General features: G+C 44.9%; 2 protein-coding genes across 2 annotated transcripts in view; both read left to right on the forward strand.

Annotated features, from left to right (window-relative positions):
* Window positions 1–21015, forward strand: part of LOC140184969 (uncharacterized) — a 351453-nt gene that overhangs the window by 130027 nt on the left and 200411 nt on the right. The window lies entirely within an intron of this gene.
* On the forward strand, window positions 743–14999 carry LOC140185185 (zinc-binding protein A33-like). The gene is made up of 6 exons (XM_072238585.1): window positions 743–1154; window positions 1772–1867; window positions 2286–2519; window positions 3868–3890; window positions 3978–4096; window positions 12475–14999. Exons 1-6 carry the CDS (start codon window positions 744–746, stop codon window positions 13017–13019), a joined length of 1428 nt encoding a protein of 475 aa, XP_072094686.1. The 5' UTR covers window position 743; the 3' UTR covers window positions 13020–14999.

Consider the following 21015-nt stretch of genomic DNA (forward strand, 5'->3'; position numbering starts at 1 on the left):
GTCAGCATCTGTGGAGGGAAACGGACAATCGAAATTTCGGGTTGAGACAGTCCAGATGAAGGATCTCGTCCCGGAAAGTCGATTATACATTTCTCTCCCAAGATGCTGCCTGCCACGCTCAGTCAGTCCAGCATCACGTTTCTGACTCGAGATTCCAGCATCTGCAGTCTCTTGTGCCTCTCTTTTCAGAACTTGTCCCTTTCAGTCCCGCCTCAGACTGAACCAGGCTCTTCACTCCGGCTGCATTTCTGTTCTGCTTCTTTTCTTAGCCCATCACACCTACCGGGGCATAGGCCCCCACCAGCATCTTGCCAGAGTCCCCTGTCCAGGGCGAAGGTTGATCGGCCCTGTGGCTTCTCCTTTCATCACATGACTTCAATCATCTTCCGGGAAGGTCCTTCCGATCCCAGGGATGGGGCCTTTGGAGGATCGTTTGACATTTCTGTGCACTGCCATTTTTCGGGATGGGAGGTTAGAAGCCCCATGCCCAACGCCCCTCCTTTCGCAGCCGGTCTTAGGCAGTCCATGGCCGAGTTTTTATTTCTGTTCAGACCTGTTTAGTGTGTTGCTGATCTCACCCTGTGATGGAAATTACCACTATTACTTCCAAGTGAACACCTCCAACAGCAGAATGTTCATTCCCTGAGACTGCAGCGCGTGTAGTGGACAATCGCGGTACTGCAGGGGATCGGCAGCTCCCCGAAAGCGAAAGCGTTCTGAATCAGGAAGTGCTGGGAGTTAACATGGCTTCGAAAGCACCGGCCGAGAGTTGGACCGAGGAGGTAATTTGTGCCATCTGCCTGCAGTTCTTCACCGATCCGGTTATACTGGAGTGCGGGCACAACTTCTGTCGCTCTTGTATCACACAGTATTGGGAAAGGGAGGAGAGAAACTCCTGTCCGGAATGTAGAGAGGTGTTTGCTGACCGCACCCTCAGGGTCAATCGGGCCTTAGTAAATCTGGCTGAAAAAGCTCGAAATCTAAACCTGAATCCAAAAGGGAAGGAAAGTAAACTTCACTGCGAGGAACATGAGGAAGAACTGAAGCTGTTTTGTGAAACGGACAAGACACTGATCTGTCTGATCTGTGCAGTTGCGCAGGAACACAGAGAGCACCGCTTCATGCCGATTAAAGAAGCTGTTAACAACTACAAGGTAAAACTATCCCGAATTTGATATTCACCCCATCCTCCTTTGTCCTGTCCTACTCAGCACAGGTACATCTTTCCCTCCCACAGCCCACCCCAACCCACTCCCAACAGCTCTCCGCACTCTACGTAACTCACTTATCCACTCGCTCCGACCCACTGATCTCCCTCCTGGCATTGATTCCTGAAAGCGGGACAAGCGTTACACCTGACTCCAACACCTCCTCCCTCGTCACCATTCAGGGTTCAAACAGCCCCAGTTCCTCCCATTTCTTCCATGGTCGATTCCCCTCTCCTATCAGAATACTCCTTCAGCTCTTTTCCTCTTCCACCTGTCCCCTCTCAGCTTTTCACTTCATCACCCTCCCCCACGATCCCCCTCACGTTGTCTCACCTTCACCTGCCAGTTGGTTCTCATCCCTAACCTTTTTATTCTGGCTTTTGCCCCATTCCTTCCCAGTCCCAATGAAGGGTCACATCCCGAAACACCGACTGTTTATTTCCCCTGCGTCGATGCTGCCTGACTCACTGAGTTCCTCCGGCATTTTGTGCGATAATCGTGTTTGATCACCTGTTTCTTTTGTTGTATCTTTGTTTCTATTTCCTTCGCTCTCTGACTTCCAGGATCAGCTAAAATCTTCCTTAGACTCTCTCACAAAAAAGAAATCAGACTTCCAGGAAAAGGAGCAGCAACAGAAAGAGAAGATTTCCAGAGTTCGGGTGAGGATTCCTGAGCGGAATTTCTGATATTAATGGATAGTTTTGCTCACTTTAATGCAGAATAGCAGAGTATCGCAGCTCCCGTGACCCGGGTTCGATCCTGACCTCTGGTGCTGACTATGTGGAGTTTGCAAGTTTCCCCCCATGATCAGGACAGTTTCAGACACATCCCAAGGACAGGCTGGAAAAATGGTTAATTACAATTAACCCCGTGAAGTTTGGGAATGCTGTATGTGAATCACGTGGGAGTTAATGGGTCAATGAGGGAAATAGGTTTCAGGAAATTGTGAGGGAACGGGGTTGACGGGAATGCTCTGAGAACTAGCATGGATTTCAATGGACCGAATGGTCACCTTAATGTCATATGGAAATAGAACACAGCAATACAGTAAATTTATCTTCAGCTTTTATTCGACAGAAACAGTCACACAGCGTTCAGACCCACATCACATCCCAGTTTGCTGAACTGCGCCAGATTATCACTGAGAAAGAGCAAAGTTTACTCAGGGATCTCAGGGAAGAAGAGAAGAGGATTCTCAATCCAATGGAGAAAAATCTTTGTGAGATTCAAAAGAATATAAGGATAATTCAGGAGGAAATCACTAAGTTAAAGGAACAGATGGATCAAAAAGACAGTGTGATATTTCTCAAGGTGAGGGATTTTATTTCAATTTATTTCTGTCAAAGGACACTAAATGAACAGTGGAATATTTGAAATAAACAGTGGCCATTTCTAACAAATTAGTTGCCGCTGCTGGCGACCTCGCACAGATTGTTATACTTGTAAGTTGCACCTCCCGATCACTCCAATAATCATGTTCCAAAATGTCGAAGATATATATTCGATCCTTCAGTAGCAACATACAATCTTGAAGTGATGAAACTTAAGCGTTATTAATAGTAAATTAAACTGCAAAGAATTGGTCAACAAAAGGTATGACATCCATCTGTCCGCAGCTCAAAACAGCCCAGAACGAAGTACCAATACCTCACCTTTTCCTTTTACCACACCCCACTCACGTGACTAGTTACCATAATAACCATGTAACTCAGAATACAATGCAGACAGAAAACAGATCCGTTGCTCTTACATACAACATTTACAAATGGCAGTAAACTGTCTCACCAGACAATTGATACAACTATTCAGTGCTGCTATTGTCCCAAAACTGGACTTCCACAAGTTCTGTATATCCAAGGACAGAGTCCAATCTTCTCTGAAATAATTTACTCTGATTATAATGCAGAGCTGCTGATTGTGTCTTTGATTATCACATTAAATATTCTCTAAATCTCACATTGACACACAGTTCCAGTCACAGACTGTGAGTGTGTCTGGTGCGGTGGGTGTGAGGGTCTCTCTGTCAATCACTGAGAACAAAGAATGTGACCCACACATCAGATTTATCCGCCATATCTGGTTTCCGTCAGATTACAAAAACATTCACAGACTCTTTACTTTTTCAGATAAGTTTCACATGGGATTCTATCCCATTTTCCATCATTTACAGGCCATTCTGTCCATATTCTGCTATCAATTTCCCTGCTTCACAAGCCTCCTCCCACCTACCCACCACACCCAGCGACAGTGCTCTGATCTCCACGGTCCCTCATCTGTTTATCTAGTTTACCCGTGACATTCAATCTCTGCTGTTCCACTTCAACCACTCCTGTGCCAGTGAGTTCCACATCCTCTTCACTAAATTTCTTATCGGATTCATTATCAAATCCATCACTGATTTGAATTCCTCCATCTCATCATTCTAACACCTTGTCCAGATAAAAAATCACAACCTGTCCTGTCTTCCTTGCAAGTTTCATCCTCTCAGTAATGGCCTAGCTTTCAGAAACCTTTCCTGTAATTTAACCCCTGGTTCTGTATTGTTTGTGTGTGTGACTGGCTGCAGGAGTGGGAATTTTCAACACCTTGTAATGATAAAGATGAAATTCAGGATGTCGACAGTCTCGGTCTATTCAGATTTGTGTTTTATTCCTTTCAGGAGGAAGCTCGTCAGAACAGGAGGTAGGACCTGCTCTTTACCAAAACCCTGTATGGATTTGTAAAATCATTCAAATTTGCAGTTTATAACCAGCAGTTTGATATTTACAGGATTAATGATGATATCCAGGAATTGAAAGTGACAGATGAGACCCTACCAATTGAAAAATTCGATCACCTCTATTTGTTCAACACAATGCTGAGAGAAACACTTGATGCCAATTATCGAGGTAAAACTTACAAAGATTCATTATTCATTGTTTATAAGACACAATTAGGTTCTAATTCAAAGGAAAGATTAGCTGTAATTATGGACTGAAGGGGAATTGAAGTTTATTGCACATCAACCCCACTGACTGGGAGGCATCACAGTCACATGGTCAGCTGGAGATGTCAGACCCCTGAACACACCAGCACAGGGTGACAATACAACCAATACACGGGACTGGCAGATGAACCACTGGGTCCTGATCCCAGGCCACTGCACTAACACGCCAAGACATGAGTTTGAATCCTACCACAGGAGCTGCAAAATTAATACTGATTTTATGATATTGTAGGGTGTGAAAGCAAATAACACCATAACACACACAGACCATCAGAGTGTGACACACGGTCAAAGAGACAGGTCAAAATTCCTATTCCGGAATGAAATCTGCCGTCCTTACCCAGTCTGTCTGTTCTGTGCACTGAGCTGCCCTCTGACGTGACGTCACATCAACAGTTCACAGACAGACTCCAGGGTGAGATTCCTCAGGAGGATGATCTGGGAGGGTTTGACAGATGTTGAACCCATGGCCCACTTCATCCATCTGCAAGTCTATGATGTCTTCTTGAGCATGTCCTGTTTGTGAGTGTTTCTCCCATATCCCTCTGTGTAATGTCTAAATGTATTTTAAAATATTTTAATTACACATGTTTCTACAGCTTCCACTGACAGCAAATTCTCTACTCTTATGTCCCGGGTAAGAAGATTATGTCCTTTTATGTCTAGGCCTCTTATGGTTTTATAGAGTTGAATAACTGAACATCCAACACTACAGGGAATTAGCCCGAGCACATCCAGTCTGTCTCTTTTTAACCCAAGCATTCCAGACCTTGTAACACCACCCTCTCCACTCTGAAGCTTCCTGTCCAGTGTAATCATACCCCTCCCAGAGTCGGGGCAGCAGAAATGCAGACAATACCCCCAGTGTAGTCTATCATCCACATCAAAGACCTTGCTTAAGCTCATGTGGACAGTGTTGAATAGGCTGATGAATACAGGACTGAAGGTGTTATATTTGAATGCTCCAGTATACGGAATAAGGTAGATGATGTTGTAGCACAGGTAGAAATTGGCAGGTATAACATTGTTGGCGTCACTGAGTTGTGGCTGAAAGGAGATGCTGGCTTGAAGCCTAACTTCCAAGGATACACCTTGTATTCAAAGGACAGGCAGGTAGGCAGAGGGGATGGGGAGGCTCTGTTGTAAAAAATGAAATCAAATCCTTAGAAAGAGGTGACATCTGTTTGGAAGATGTAGAATCTTTGTGGGTACTGGCGCTACAGCATCAGTAAGAAACGGTAAGGGTAAAGAGACCCTGATGCGAGTTATATACAGGCCTCCAAATAGTGACCTGGGTACAAAATGGATACAAACTATACCAGGAGCTGAAAAGTGCAGGGTGAAAGTAGGAATGGGGAATTTCAATATGCAGGTAGATTGAGAAAATCAGGTTGTTGCTGCATCCCAAGAGAGGGAATTTGTAGAATGCCCCCGAGATGGCTTTTTCGAACAGCTTGTGGTTGAGCCCAATGGGAGAAAAGGCAATTCGGGAGTGGGATTTGTATAATGAACTAGATATGTTTAGGGAGCTTAAGGTTAAATAACCCTACAGAAACAGTGATATTGAAATGATAGAATTTACGCCGCAGTTTGAGAGGGAGAAGATAAAGTCAGATGTATCAGTATTAGAGTGGAGTAACGGGAATGACAGAGGCATGAGGGAGGAGCTAACCAAAGTAGGTTGGAAGTGGACAAGAACAGGGACGATGGCAGAACAGCAACGGTTGGAGTTTCTGAGGCGGAAGGCACGGGATAGACACGTCCCGAATATGAACAAGTATCCCAAAGGGAGGATGAGGTAACTGTGTTGGACACGGGAAGTCACAGACAGCATAAAAGCGAAAGAGAGGGCATACAATGTTGGAAAAATTAGCAGGATGTTGGAGAATAGAGACGGTTTTGATAACCAAAAGAAAGTAATAAAAATGCAATAAGAAGAGAAACGATAAGATATGAGGGAAAACAAGCCAACAATGAAAAAGAGAACACAAAAATGTAAAGAGTAAAAGCCAGGTGAGAATGGCTATTGGACCCGAAGAAAATGAGGCCGGAGAGGTAGGAATGGGAGACAGAGACATGACAGTGGTACTTATTTAGTATTTTTTGTCAATCCTCACTGGAAGATACTGTACAAGAAGTTTGTCAGAAAAGTGAGTGTCAGTGCACAGAAATGAGTGTTGTTGCTATTACTAAGGAGAAAATACGTGGGAAGATGAAAAGTCTGAAGGTAAATAAATCACCTGAACCAGTTGGACTACACCGGTGTGTTCAGAAGGAGGCAGCTGAAGAGAATGTGGAGGCATTAGTAATGATCTTTCAAGAATCACTAGGTTCTGGATCACTCAAGACGACTGGAAAACTGCAAAGGTCACTTCGCTCTTTAAGAAGGGAGAACAGGTGAGGAAAAGAAATTATAGGTGTGTTAGTCTGGATGTGGTGTGACTGGGAAGATGTTGGAGTCCAGTATTAAGGACGAGCTTTTGGGTACATGGAGGCACATGATAAAATAGACCAAAGACAGCAGGGATTCCTTTCAGAGGAAATCTTGCCGGACAAATCTGTTGGAATACTCCGAGGAGCACAAAGCCAAGATAAACAAAGAAAGATTTCAAACAGAATTGATGCCTTTGTGGCCAGGTTTCCAGAGGATATGAAAAAGGTGAATGGGCAAGTCGTGCTGTGGAAGACAGATCAGGAAAATGGGCAAAGAAGCGATAGATGGATTATCGAGTAGGGAAGTCACACGTGCATTTGGTAGAAGGAATAAGGGCATGGATGATTTTGCAAGCAGGGAGAAAATTAAAAATTCTGAGGTGCAAAGGGACTTGGGTGTCCTTGTGCAGGATTCCCTAAAGGTTAACTTTTACTTTGAGTCAGTGGTAAGATTGGCAAACTCAATGTTAACATTCATTTCGACAGAATTAGAATGCAGGAGCAAGGGTGTAATGATGATGTTTTATAAGGTATTTGTCAGACCACACTTGGAGTATTGTGAGCAGCTTTGGCTCCCTTATATAGGACAAGATGTGCTGGCATTGGAGAGACTCACGAGAATGATTCCCTGAATGAAAGGGTTAACATATGAGGAGTGTTTGGTGGCTCTGGGCCTGTAATCACTGGAGTTTAGAAGAATGGCTGATTTATTATCCCTGTCAACACTATTCTCTTACCTCCTCCCCATAACTTTTGACACCCTGACTAATGAAGAATCGATCAACTTCAGCTTTAAATATGAAACACCAGAAAATCTGCACATGCTGTTCCCCAAGTAACACAGGTCCTGATGAAGGGTCTTGGCCTGATCTCTCTGAAACCTGTCTGGAGAGAGTTGATGTCAGGAGGATGTTTCCTATAGTGGGTGGGTCGAGAAGGCACAGCCTCCGATTAGATAATGTCCATTTAGAACAGAGATGAGGAGGAATTTCTTCAGCCACAGAACAGTGAATCTGCCACAGGCAGCTGTGGAGGCAAATAATTAAGTATATTTAAAGTAGAGGAAAAAACACAAAATGCTGGGGGAACTCAGCAGGTCAGGAAGCATCGATGGAAAAGAGTAAACAGTCAACAGTTCAGACTGAAACACTTCATCAGGACATGTGTTGCTTAAGGGTCCCTGAAAATTCCTCCCCTTTCCTCTTGAGGGGCTGCGAGTGATGGGGTTGTGGGAAAGGGGACAAAGGGATCCTCATCTCCACCTTTGTCCCACTCCAGCTTCTCGTTACGTCTACTCACACAGTTCACCCACAGGTTTTCCACCCCTCTCCCACCTGGTTCTGGTTCAATCTGCCGTTTATCCCTCCCCTGCTGGTTCCCATTATCAACTCCTTTACTGTCTCAAACCGTCACACTCCCCCACTCCACACTTCACACTCACAAATGAATGTTAACATTGGATGAAGGGCCTGTTCCTGTGCTGTACTGTTCTATGTTCTCTGTTCCCCGTTCAGAAGAAAGAGAGGAGATCTCAGAGAAACAAAAAATTATTTCAGGTCTCAACAGGCAGGATGCAGGGAGGACGTTTACCCGTGTCTGAGAAGTCAAGGGTCAGTTTGGAATTGTCTGCACCCATGGGGTGGGTGGGGGGTGTCTCAGTTATTCAGTGTATTTAAAGTCACAAAGCCCTTCGTCATACAGCATAGAAATGTGCCCTTCAACCCATCACCTCTGTGCTGACCGATTTACCCATCTACATTCATCCCATTGGCCAGCATTAGATCAGTCTCTTTCTATGCCTTGCCTGTTGAAGTGTCTGTCCAAGTGTCTCTTAAACACAGGGGACTGGAGGCCTGTGACCTGCAGAGGTCAGTGCTGGGGCCACGGTTGTTTGTCATTCATATTAATGATTTGTATGATAGTGTACGTGACATCGTTAGTAGGTTTGCCTATGACACTAAAATTCATGGTATAGTGGACAGGGAAGAGGGTTATCTCTGTTTACACCGGGCCCTTGATCAACTGTAGAAGTGGGTATAGGTACAATGTTTCAAAATGCATCTTACCAGGTACGTGGATAAGAATGGTGGAAAGGAATAATAGACAAATGGGAGTAGCTCATTAAAGTAAATTGGTCGGCACGATCAAGTTGGGCCGAAGAGCCTCTGTGACCTCCAGTTAAAATCCATTCACCCACCCCCTTCCCATCATAATCCACCCGTTTCCCGCACTCGTTTCTGTTGTCTTACTTTGTTTTTCAATCTTTTTATTAAGTTTCAAAATTAATAAACAATAATAATGATGATACAAAGAGATCGGGATTACAATAATAACTGTTAGCATGTACAAGCACAGATTCCAAGCATCAAATGTAGCTTAGCCTCCCAATCTTTTCGTAACTAACCATGAAAAAGATATTTTATAAAGAGGGAAAAAATACCTAAACTAAAAAAAACGGAACTGCTGTCTCTCTCCCCTATTTATTTCTGTTCTCGAGGGACGATGTCATAGAATCATAGAAAATAGGTGCAGGAGTAGGCCATTCGGCCCTTCGAGCCTGCACCGCCATTTATTATGATCATGGCTGATCATCCAACTCAGAACACCGCCCCAGCCTTCCCTCCATACCCCCTGACCCCCGCAGCCACAAGGGCCATATCTAACTCCCTCTTAAACATAGCCAATGAACTGGCCTCAACTGTTTCCTGTGGCAGAGAATTCCACAGATTCACCACTCTCTGTGTGAAGAAGTTTTTCCTAATCTCAGTCCTAAAAGGCTTCCCCTCTATCCTCAAACTGTGACCCCTCGTTCTGGACTTCCCCAACATCGGGAACAATCTTCCTGCATCTAGCCTGTCCCATCCCTTTAGGATCTTATACGTTTCAATCAGATCCCCCCTCAATCTTCTAAATTCCAACGAGTACAAGCCCAGTTCATCCATTCTTTCTTCATATGAAAGTCGTGCCATCCCAGGAATCAATCTGGTGAACCTTCTCTGTACTCCCTCTAAGGCAAGGATATCTTTCCTCAGATTAGGGGACCAAAACTGCACACAATACTCCAGGTGTGGTCTCACCAAGGCCTTGTACAACTGCAGTAGTACCTCCCTGCTCCTGTACTCAAATACTCTCGCTATAAATGCCAGTATACCATTCGCCTTTTTCACCGCCTGCTGTACCTGCATGCCCATTTTCAATGACTGGTGTATAATGACACCCAGGTCACGTTGCACCTCCCCTTTTCCTAATCGGCCACCATTCAGATAATAATCTGTTTTCCTATTTTTGCCACCAAAGTGGATAACTTCACATTTATGCACATTAATTTGCATCTGCCATGAATTTGCCCACTCACCCAACCTATCCAAGTCACCCTGCATACTCTTAGCATCCTCCTCACAGCTAACACTGCCACCCAGCTTCGTGTCATCCGCAAACTTGGAGATGCTGCATTTAATTCCCTCATCCAAGTCATTAATATATTGTAAACAACTGGGGTCCCAGCACTGAGCCTTGCGGTACCCCACTAGTCACCGCCTGCCATTCTGAAAAGGTCCCGTTTATTCCCACTCTTTGCTTCCTGTCTGCTAACCAACTCTCCACCCACACCAATACCTTACCCCCAATACCGTGTGCTTTAAGTTTGCACACTAATCTCCAGTGTGGGACCTTGTCAAAAGCCTTCTGAAAATCCAAATATACCACATCCACTGGTTCTCCCCTATCCACTCTACTAGTTACATCCTCAAAAAATTCTATGAGATTCGTCAGACATGATTTTCCTTTCACAAATACATGCTGACTTTGTCCGATCATTTCACCACTTTCCAAATGTGCTGTTATCACATCCTTGACAACTGACTCCAGCAGTTTCCCCACCACCGACGTTAGGCTAACCGGTCTATAATTCCCCGGTTTCTCTCTCCCTCCTTTTTTAAAAAGTGGAGTTACATTAGCCACCCTCCAATCATCAGGAACTAGTCCAGAATCTAACGAGTTTTGAAAAATTATCACTAATGCATCCACTATTTCTTGGGCTACTTCCTTAAGCACCCTGGGATGCAGACCATCTGGCCCTGGGGATTTATCTGCCTTCAATCCCTTCAATTTACCTAACACCACTTCCCTACTAACATGTATTTCGCTCAGTTCCTCCATCTCACTGGACCCTCTGTCCCCTACTATTTCTGGAAGATTATTTATGTCCTCCTTAGTGAAGACAGAACCAAAGTAATTATTCAATTGGTCTGCCGGGTGCACTACCTTCCTTGATTTATTCTTTTGCCAAACAGGGATGAACATTTGTTGCAGTTCATCCATGCAACCTTTAAATGCTTGCCATTGCATATCCACCATCAATCCTTTAAGTGTCATTTGCCAGTCTATCTTAGCTAATTCACGTCTCATACCTTCAAAGTTACCCCTCTTTAAGTTCAGAACCTTTGTTTCTGAATTAACTATGTCACTCTCCATTTTAATGAAGAATTCCACCATATTATGGTCACTCTTACCCAAGGGGCCTCTCACGACAAGATTGCTAATTAACCCTTCCTCATTGCTCAAAACCCAGTCCAGAGTAGCCTGCTCTCTATTCGGTTCCTCGACATGTTGGTTCAAAAAACCATCCCGCATACATTCCAAGAAATCCTCTTCCTCAGCACCTTTACCAATTTGGTTCACCCAATCTACATGTAGATTGAAGTCACCCATTATAACTGCTGTTCCTTTATTGCACACATTTCTAATTTCCTGTTTAATACCATCTCCGATCTCACTGCTACTGTTAGGTGGCCTGTACACAACTCCCACCAGCGTCTTCTGCCCCTTAGTGTTACGCAGCTCTACCCATATCGATTCCACATCTTCCCGGCTTATGTCCTTCCTTTCTATTGCGTTAATCTCTTCTTTAACCAGCAACGCCACCCCATCTCCCCTTCCTTCATGTCTATCCCTCCTGAATATTGAATATCCCTGAACGTTGAGCTCCCATCCCTGGTCACCCTGGAGCCATGTCTCTGTGATCCCAACTATATCATAATCATTAATAACAATCTGTACTTTCAATTCATCCACCTTATAACGAATGCTCCTTTCATTGACACACAAAGCCTTCAGGCGCTCTTTTACAACTCTCTTAGCCCTTATACAATTATGCTGAAAAGTGGCCCTTTTTAATGCTTGCCCTGGATTTGTCGGCCTGCCACTTTTACTTTTCTCCATTGTACTTTTTGTTTCTACCCTCACTTTACACCCCTCTGCCTCTCTGCACTGGTTCCCATCCCCCGGTAGTGAACTAACCTCCTCACGCCTAGCCTCTTTAATTTGATTCCCACCCCCCAACCATTCTAGTTTAAAGTCACCTCAGTAGCCCCCGCTAATCTCCTTGCCAGGATATTAGTCCCCCTAGGATTCAAGTGCAACCCGTCCTTTTTGTACAGGTCACGCCTGCGCCAAACCTGAACCGTAGACTGTCCATATCTCTCCACACATGCTGCCTGACCCGCTCGGTTCCTCCAGCATTTTGTGTCTGTTTGATCGGGAAATCTCTGCTCTCCGTCCAGCGGGAAATCCTTGGGGAGATATTAGTTGTCCACCCACTTTCATCGGGTCAAACCACGGGAAAGGCTCATATCGGCCACCCGACTGCGCCTGAGGCCCAGCGGCCATTCCACCGGTCCCAGGGTCGCGCTGCCCGAGTCTCCCCCCGATCCCTGGGGCCGCGCTGCCCGAGTCTCCTCCGGTCCCCGGGACCGCGCTGCCCGAGTCTCCCCCCGATCCCCGGGGCCGCGCTGCCCGAGTCTCCCCCCGATCCCCGGGGACTCTCTAATTCTCTGCTTTTCCCCCCAGTCTCTGTCACCCTGGATGTGGAAACGGCAAATCCGTATCTCGAGGTGTCTGAGGATCGGAAGAGTGTGAAACAGACCCGGACCCTGAGGAATCTCCCTGACACCGGGAAGAGATTCACAGTCTGGGCTTGTGTGCTGGGATCGGAGGGATTCACATTGGGGAGACATTACTGGGAGGTCGAGGTGGCGGGGAATCGGGGCTGGGGTCTGGGAGTCGCCGCAGAGTCTGTGGAGAGGAAGGGATGGGTCGGACTGAGATCGGAGACTGGATTCTGGGTCATTGGGCGTGTTGATGCCGCGTTGCATCGGGATTGTGACGAGTTCCCCTCCCCTGAGTCCCGTCTCCGTGTCGGTCGCATCCCCGGGAGGGTGGGAGTTTATCTCAGTTACCAGTCCGGGACAGTTTCATTTTACAATGCGGAGACCAAGACCCATCTCCACACCTTCACTGGGAATAAATTCATGGAGAAACTTTATCCTTTCTTCGCGACCTGGGATGGAAACCAGTGTCTGAGAATCTGCTCCGGTTCCGCTCTGGGTCTGTAAACGGGTCGGGTCCTGGGACCGGCGTCAGGAGTAAAGTCGCTGTAAATATAAATGTGCGGAGAGTGATATAAACACGAAATGAGAATTATCGATCCGTTAATTTTAACTCGTTCACCACATCCAACAACAGAACAGAAACATCGCGGATTCAGCAGCAGCCGCGGGTGGCGGGTCCTGAGCTCTCCCGGGTCCTAAAGTCAACCCGCACTGAGACAGGTTAAACGGGACAGGTGGGGGCTGTGTTGACTGGAAAAGTGGGGTCATGGTGAATCTCGGTAAGGCCGTAACACGCAGGAGCAGAATTAGGCCGTTCAGCCCATCGACTCCACTCCGGCATTCCATCATGGCTGATCCCGCATCCCACTCAACCCCATACACCTGCCTTCTCGCCATGTCCTTTGATGGCCTGATCAATCAGGAAATGATCAACCTCCGCCTTAAATATACCCACAGACTTGGCCTCCGCCGCAGTCTGTGATAGAGTATTCCACATGGTCACTACTCTCTGGCTAAAAATATTCCACCTGACCTCTGTTCACAAGGTCTCCCCTCAATGTTCAGACTGTGTCCTCCAGTCTGGATATCCCCACCACATGAAACAACCTCTCCACATCCACCCTATCTAGTCCTTTCAACACTCCGTAGGTTTCAATAAGACTCCCCTTTCCTTCCTGAGAAATGGGACCCAAAATGTTGACAAATCTCCAAGTACGGCCTAACTTGTGTCTTATAAAGTCTCAGCATTATCCCCTTGCTTAAATATTCTATTCCCCTTCAAAGAAAAGCCAGCATTGCATTTCCCTTCTTTACCACAGACTGAAAATGTGAAATAACCTTCTGGGACTCTGGCAGGAGAACTCCTAAGCCCCCTGCACCTGTGAATTTTCTATTTAAATAATACTGAGCAATATTATTCCTTGGACCAAAATGCATGATCATATATTTCCCAACACTGTATTTAATCTGTCATGTTTTATATTATTGGCTAGTTTGCCTCAAATTTAATCTTTAACAGTCTTATCGCTTTTTAGTTGCCTTTTGTTGGATTTTCAAAGCATTCACTAATCGAGCATCCCACTCACTTTTGCTACCTTGTATGCCATTTCCTCAGGTTTTACACAGTCCTAAACTTCCCTTGTCAGCCATGGGTGCCTACCCCCGCCATTTGAGAACTTCTTCTATGTGCCAAACATACGCTAATACAATTTAAAGTAGTGCATAGGACCGATCTGTCTAAAGATAGATTAGCCCATTTTTATTCCCATATAAACCCTATTTGTGACAGATGTTACTCTGAGGTGGCTTCCTTAACTCATATGTTTTTGTCCTGTCCTCTTTTGGAAAATTTCTGGAAAGGTATTTTTGATATTATTTCAACAGTTTTACATTTTGATTTACAACCTCATCCTATTATGGCAATTTTTGGTTTGCCAATGATAGAACATAGACTTTTATCCTCTTCAGCCTGTCGGATGATCACGTTTGTTACTTTAATGGCCGGAAGATCCATTTTATTGAACTGGAAGGAGACTAATCCTCCTACCACATTTCAATGGTTTTCCCAAACTACATCATGTTTAAATTTACAAAAAAAAAAAAATCAGAAGTGACATTTTTATCCTTCGGTTACATTTGAAGAGACTTGGAAACCATTTATTCAACATTTTCATGTGATGTAAATTGACCTTTCCGAATCCTTCTTAATAACGTAAAATATATGAATAGAGGAGTGCAGTTGACAACATTACTGAACGTGTTCGATTTTACGATATTGGTCTTGTCTTGTTTTGTTCCGTTTGCTTTTTTGGGGGGTTTAGTAATTAGTTGTTTTTTATGTTTTTTTGGGGGTGGGGTTCTTTGTATTTTTTTTCTTTCTATTTCTTTCTTCTCTATGATTAATTATATTAAGAGTTTGGAAGTCTATTATACCTGTATTATTTGAAATCTTTTTTGTACATGCTTATCAACAATAAGATTATTCCAACCTCTCTGTATCAATATTGTTATTGTTTATAATTTTCAAAAATTAATAAAAAGAAAGAAAGAAAGAACTTCTTCTGTGGGACATGTCTATCCTGCACCTTTCAAACTATTCCCAGATGCTTCAGCCACCTCTGCTCACCATCATCCCACCAGTATCCTCCTCCAATTCACCTGGGGAAGTTCCTCTCTCATGCCTCTGTAATTCCCTTTATTCCATTGCGAGACTGATACATGTGACTTTGGCCTCTCCCTATGAAATCGCAGTATGAATTCAATTATATTATGATCGCTGCCTCTGATGGGTTCCTTTACTTTAAGCTCCTGAATAAGTTCAGGGTTATCGTACAACACCCAATGAAGGATGATCTTTCCCCAAGTCGGCCCAAGCACAAGCTGCTCTGAGAAGCCGTCTCGTAGGCATTCAACAAATTCCCCCTCTTGTGATCCGACTCCAACCTGATTTTCCCAATCCCCTTGCATATTGAAACCCCTCTTTACAATTGTGACATTACCATTATTACATGCTGTTTCCCAGTAAATGCTGTGAACTAACTGAAAGTCACTCCCAGAACTTAATAAAGTTTTTATCTGAAAACTATCTGCACCCCAAAGATTGCACTGAGACCGCAATTGATTTTTCAGCCTTATATGTTTCACACTGAAATAGTGTGTGTTTAACAGTTTCATAATGTCAAATTGTACATGACACAGAATGAAGTTTTCCAATTAGATGCAAGGCATAATTAAACATAGTGTAAGCAATTCTAAGTTGTGGCAATATAATTCCTTCCCTTTTTGTTTTAAGCCCTTCTTCTATAAACCCAACAGGTTTATGTATTCTGTAAAGGTGTCTGTCCTTATGTCTATTGTCCTACAAGTCTTGCCATAAGCCCCTAATTCTTAACCCTTAGGTTCTGATTTGCTAACTGGGAAGGTCTTTATCCACAGTTGAACTTTTAACAGGTTTTTTTGCAAAACAGTCAGCCTGATCATTTCCCTCAACAGTATGATGTGCAGGGTCCATAATGTGCAGACATATGACAATGGACAATAGGTGCAGAAGTAGACCATTCAGCCCTTCGAGCCTGCACCGCCATTCTGAGATCATGGCTGATCATCTACTATCAATACCCGGTTCCTGCCTTGACCCCATAACCCTTGATTCCCCTATCCATAAGATACCTATCTAGCTCCTTCTTGAAAGCATCCAGAGAATAGGCCTCCACTGCCTTCTGAGGCAGCGCGTTCCACACCCCCACAACTCTCTGGGAGAAAAAGTTCCTCCTCAACTCTGTCCTAAATGACCTACCTCTTATTCTTAAACCATGCCCTCTGGTACTGGACTCTCCCAGCATCTGGAACATATTTCCTGCCTCTATCACATCCAATCCCTTAATAATCTTATATGTCTCAATCAGATCCCCCCTCAATCTCCTTAATTCCAGCGTGTACAAGCCCAGTCTCTCTAACCTCTCTGCGTAAGACAGTCCGGACATCCCAGTAATTAACCTAGTGAACCTACGCTGCACCTCCTCCACAGCCAGGATGTCCTTCCTTAACCCTGGAGACCAAAACTGCACACAATACTCCAGGTGTGGTCTCACCAGGGCCCTGTACAAATGCAAAAGGATTTCCTTGCTCTTGTACTCAATTCCCTTTGTAATAAAGGCCAACATTCCATTAGCCTTCTTCACTGCCTGCTGCACTTGCTCATTCACCTTCAGAGACTGATGAACAAGTACTCCTAGATCTCTTTGTATTTCACCCTTACCTAACTCCACACCATTCAGATAATAATCTGCCTTCCTGTTCTTGCTCCCAAAGTGAATAACCTCACACTTTTTCACATTAAACACCATCTGTCAAGTTTCTGCCCACTTACCCAGCCTATCCAAGTCACCTTGCATTCTCCTAACATCCTCATCACATGTCACACTGCCACCCAGCTTAGTATCATCAGCAAATTTGCTGATGTTATTCACAATACTTTCCTCTAAATCATTGATGTAAATTGGAAACAGCTGTGGTCCCAATACCGAGCCCTGTGGCACCCCACTAGTCACCACCTGCCATTCCGAGAAACACCCATTCACTGCTATCCTTTGCTTTCTATCTGCCAACCAGTTTTCTATCCATGTCAATATCCTCCCCCCAATGCCATGAGCTCTGATTTTACCCACCAATCTCCTATGTGGTACCTTATCAAATGCCTTCTGCAAGTCAAGGTACACCACATCTACTGGATCTCCGGCATCTATCTTCCTGGTTACATCCTCAAAAAACTCCAATAGATTAGTCAAGCATGATTTGCCCTTGGTAAATCCATGCTGGCTCGGCCCAATTCTATCACTACTATCACGATATGCCGCTATTTCATCTTTAATAATGACTCTAGCATCTTCCCCACTACTGATGTTAGGCTAACAGGGCGATAGTTCCCTGTTTTCTCCCTCCCTCCTTTCTTAAAAAGTGGGATAACATTAGCCATTCACCAATCCTCAGGAACTGATCCTGAATCTAAGGAACATTGGAAAATGATCACCAATACATCTGCAATTTCCAGAGCCACCTCCTTTAGTACCCTAGGATGCAGACCATCTGGACCTGGGGATTTGTTAGCCTTCAGTCCCATCAGTCTACTCATCACCGTTTCCTTCCTAATGTCAATCTGTTTCAGTTCCTCTGTTACCCTATGTCCTTGTCCCATCCATACATCTGGGAGATTGCTTGTGTCTTCCCTAGTGAAGACAGATCCAAAGTACTTATTAAATTCGTCTGCCATTTCTCTGTTTCCCATAACAATTTCTCCCAATTCATTCTTCAAGGGCCCAACATTGTTCTTAACTATCTTCCTTCTCTTCACATATCTAAAAAAAAAACTTTTGCTATCCTCCTTTATATTCCTAGCTAGCTTGCGTTCATACCTCATTTTTACTCCCCGTATAGCCTTTTTAGTTAAGTTCTGTTGCTCCTTAAAAATTTCCCAATCATCCGTCTTCCCACTCACCTTAGCTCTGTTATAATTCTTTTTTAATGCTATGCTATCTCTGACTTCCTTTGTCAACCACTTTGGCCACTTTCCCCCCTTTGAATCCTTCCTTCTCCGGGGGATGAACTGATTTTGCACCTTGTGCATTATTTCCAAGAATACCTGCCATTGCTGTTCCACTGTCTTTTCTGCTAGGATATCCAACCAGTCAACTTTGGCCAGCTCCTCCCTCATGGATCCATAATCTCCTTTGTTCAACAGCAATACTGACACTTCTGATCTGCCCTTATCCCTCTCAACTTGCAGATAAAAACTTATCATATTATGGTCACTACCTCCTAATGGCTCCTTTACTTCAGGATCACTTATCAAATCCTATTCATTGCACAAAACTAAATCCAGAATAGCCTTATCCCTGGTCGGCTCTCGTACAAGCTGCTCCAAAAATGCATCCCGTAGGTACTCTACAATCTCCCTATCCTGGGGTGCAGTACCAACCTGATTTTCCCAGTTCACCTGCATGTTGAAATCCACCATAACTACTGCGACATTTCCTTTGCCACATGCCATTGTTAACTCCCTATTCAACTTGCTCCCAATATCCATGCTACTGTCTGGGGGCCTGTAGATAACACCTATTAGGGTCTTTTTCCCCTTACTGTTCCTCAGTTCTATCCACACTGACTCTACTTCTCCTGATTCTATGTCCCCCCTTGCAAGGGACTGAATCTCATTCCTCACCAACAGGGCCACCCCACCCCCTGTGCCCACCTTTCTGTCCCTTCGATAGCACGTATAACCTTGTACATTCAATTCCCAAGCCTGATCCCCCTGCAGCCATGTCTCCGTTAGCCCAACAACATCATAGTTACCCATTCGCACCTGAGCTTCAAGCTCATCCGCCTTATTTCTGACACTTCGCGCATTCAGATATAGAATTTTTAACCCATTTCTCCTCTCTCTGTTTAAATCGCTGCCTATTGTGCATGACCCAGCTCCCCGAATCAAAGCAAGTTCCCCGAAACTCAACGTTCAAAGTAAATTTTATTATCAGAGTACCTATAAGTCACCACGTACAACCCCATCATTTTCCTACAAACACAAAGGAAATCCACAGAATGGTAACTATATCTGGATCACTGAAAGATCAAACAGAGTGCAGAAGACAACAAACTGTGCCACCGCAAATAGACATAAATAGCAATGAATAACGAGAACATGAGATAACCGCAGTGGCTGCCAATAGACATCCGGTGCCCTGTTCAGTCTGACAGGCCAAGAAAGAACAAGACGCAAAAGTAAACACGTGTTTTAGAGAATAAGAAACAGAGCAGATGTGGCCATTCGGCCCCTTGCGCCTGTTCTGCCCTTCACTCAGAACATGTTTGGCCTTTGACCTCAGCGCCACTTTCCTGCAACTTTCCATCACTGATCCCCAAGATACGTCTGTTCAATTCAGAAACCCCATGGAGATAATTGCAATAATTCACTGCACTCTGGGTGAGGAAATTTCTCCTTATCTCAGTCATGCTGAGGTGACCTCAGATTTTGAGTCTGTGATCCCTGGTTTCTCACCCCATGGGAAACATCATTCCAGCCCTTCTGCTGTAAGTATCCTGTGAGATTGTATTTCTCTAATTCTGAGACAGGAATGCAATCTGTCTCAGTCAAAACACCTCTTGTTTCACTAATTTTGAGACTGTCCCAGTACAATGTTTGATTATGGAAGCATCTCAATGGACAGCAAGTGAGTGCAGTTATCCTGTATTGCTCCACAGCCTGACGGTTGAGGTGTAGTAACTGTTCCTGAACCTGGTGGGGTGAGTCCTGAGGCTCTTGTACCTTCTACCTGATTGCAGCAGTGAGAAAAGAGACTGGCCTGTGTGGTGAGCCTGATCATAGCCGCCTGTATCACCGTGCCCTTTTCCTGCCCTATTGGGGACTGAAGGGATTCTGGACAGTAAAAGAAGTACTCTGTCGATCTGGGCCCTCTTCCTGCCCCCTATTATCCTTTTCTGTGACTGCAGTGTGACAATCTCTGGTCCAATGTCCCCTCTTTCTACTTGTTCTGCAGACCCCGATGCTGTCCTTAGCCCAGTGTCGTCTTCATCTGCACCGTCTGCAATGACCCAGCCACCCGTTTTGGGCTCTTCCTCGGGACCCAAACTCCATCTTCTTATTACCGGTTCTCGACGCACACTGTCGCTTTTCCATAGTCCCTTTGAAGAGTCAATTGTGCTCCATATTCATCAGAATTTATGTCACCTGGGTCCAGGTCTAACACAGCCGACTGAGATCAGTTAACTTAAAGCAGTGGGCAGTCTCGGGTCTGAGACAGTTTAGAAAAGTCTGCAGTGCCAGCTGGGCATTCTGATCTGTCTAGGGGTTTGCCAGCAATGGACTCTGAAGTATCCTTAAAACAAGCTATAAAGTCCGCAAGGGATTCCCTTTTTCCTGTAGTCATCGGGTAAATTCGCTAAAATCCCCATGTTGTTCAGCTGTCATTAAAATGGGTTCTCTTACCTCAGTGACCCACTGTGCCATGGCTTGTATTACATCAGCCCCTCTGGTGGATCCCGGTCGCCTTCAGACGTCTGCCTGCGAAACGGGACCCACTCTCTGTCCCTGCCCAAGAGGTTCCATATATAACCCTGAGGAGTGTGCACAAGTCCCCAGGCAGGAGCTGGAGAGTTTGGCAAGTCTGTGTGAGCCAATTATGCAACGCCATTGTTTTTTCTAGTGGGTCAGAAGCATCACGAAACATACTCCATAACTCATCGGGGTCCAGGGCTTAGGAATTGGAATTTCTCCCACCATTATCCAGGGAACCTGTCTGGAAATTCCCTGACAGATCTATCTTCTGCCTCAGATGTTATTCCCTTTGATTTTGTTATCTGCCGTGTCTGCCCCCGGCTAATAGGTGTTAATTCAGGGAGTCGTTCCGTTCCGGCCCCTCCTGGCACGGAAACAATCGCTGACGCAGAGGGCGCCTCGGCAGGTGGTTATCCAGGCCACTGTTGGACG

The sequence above is a fragment of the Mobula birostris genome, chromosome 20, assembly GCF_030028105.1.
Source record: "Mobula birostris isolate sMobBir1 chromosome 20, sMobBir1.hap1, whole genome shotgun sequence".
In the NCBI taxonomy this organism is placed as follows: Eukaryota; Metazoa; Chordata; class Chondrichthyes; order Myliobatiformes; family Myliobatidae; genus Mobula; species Mobula birostris.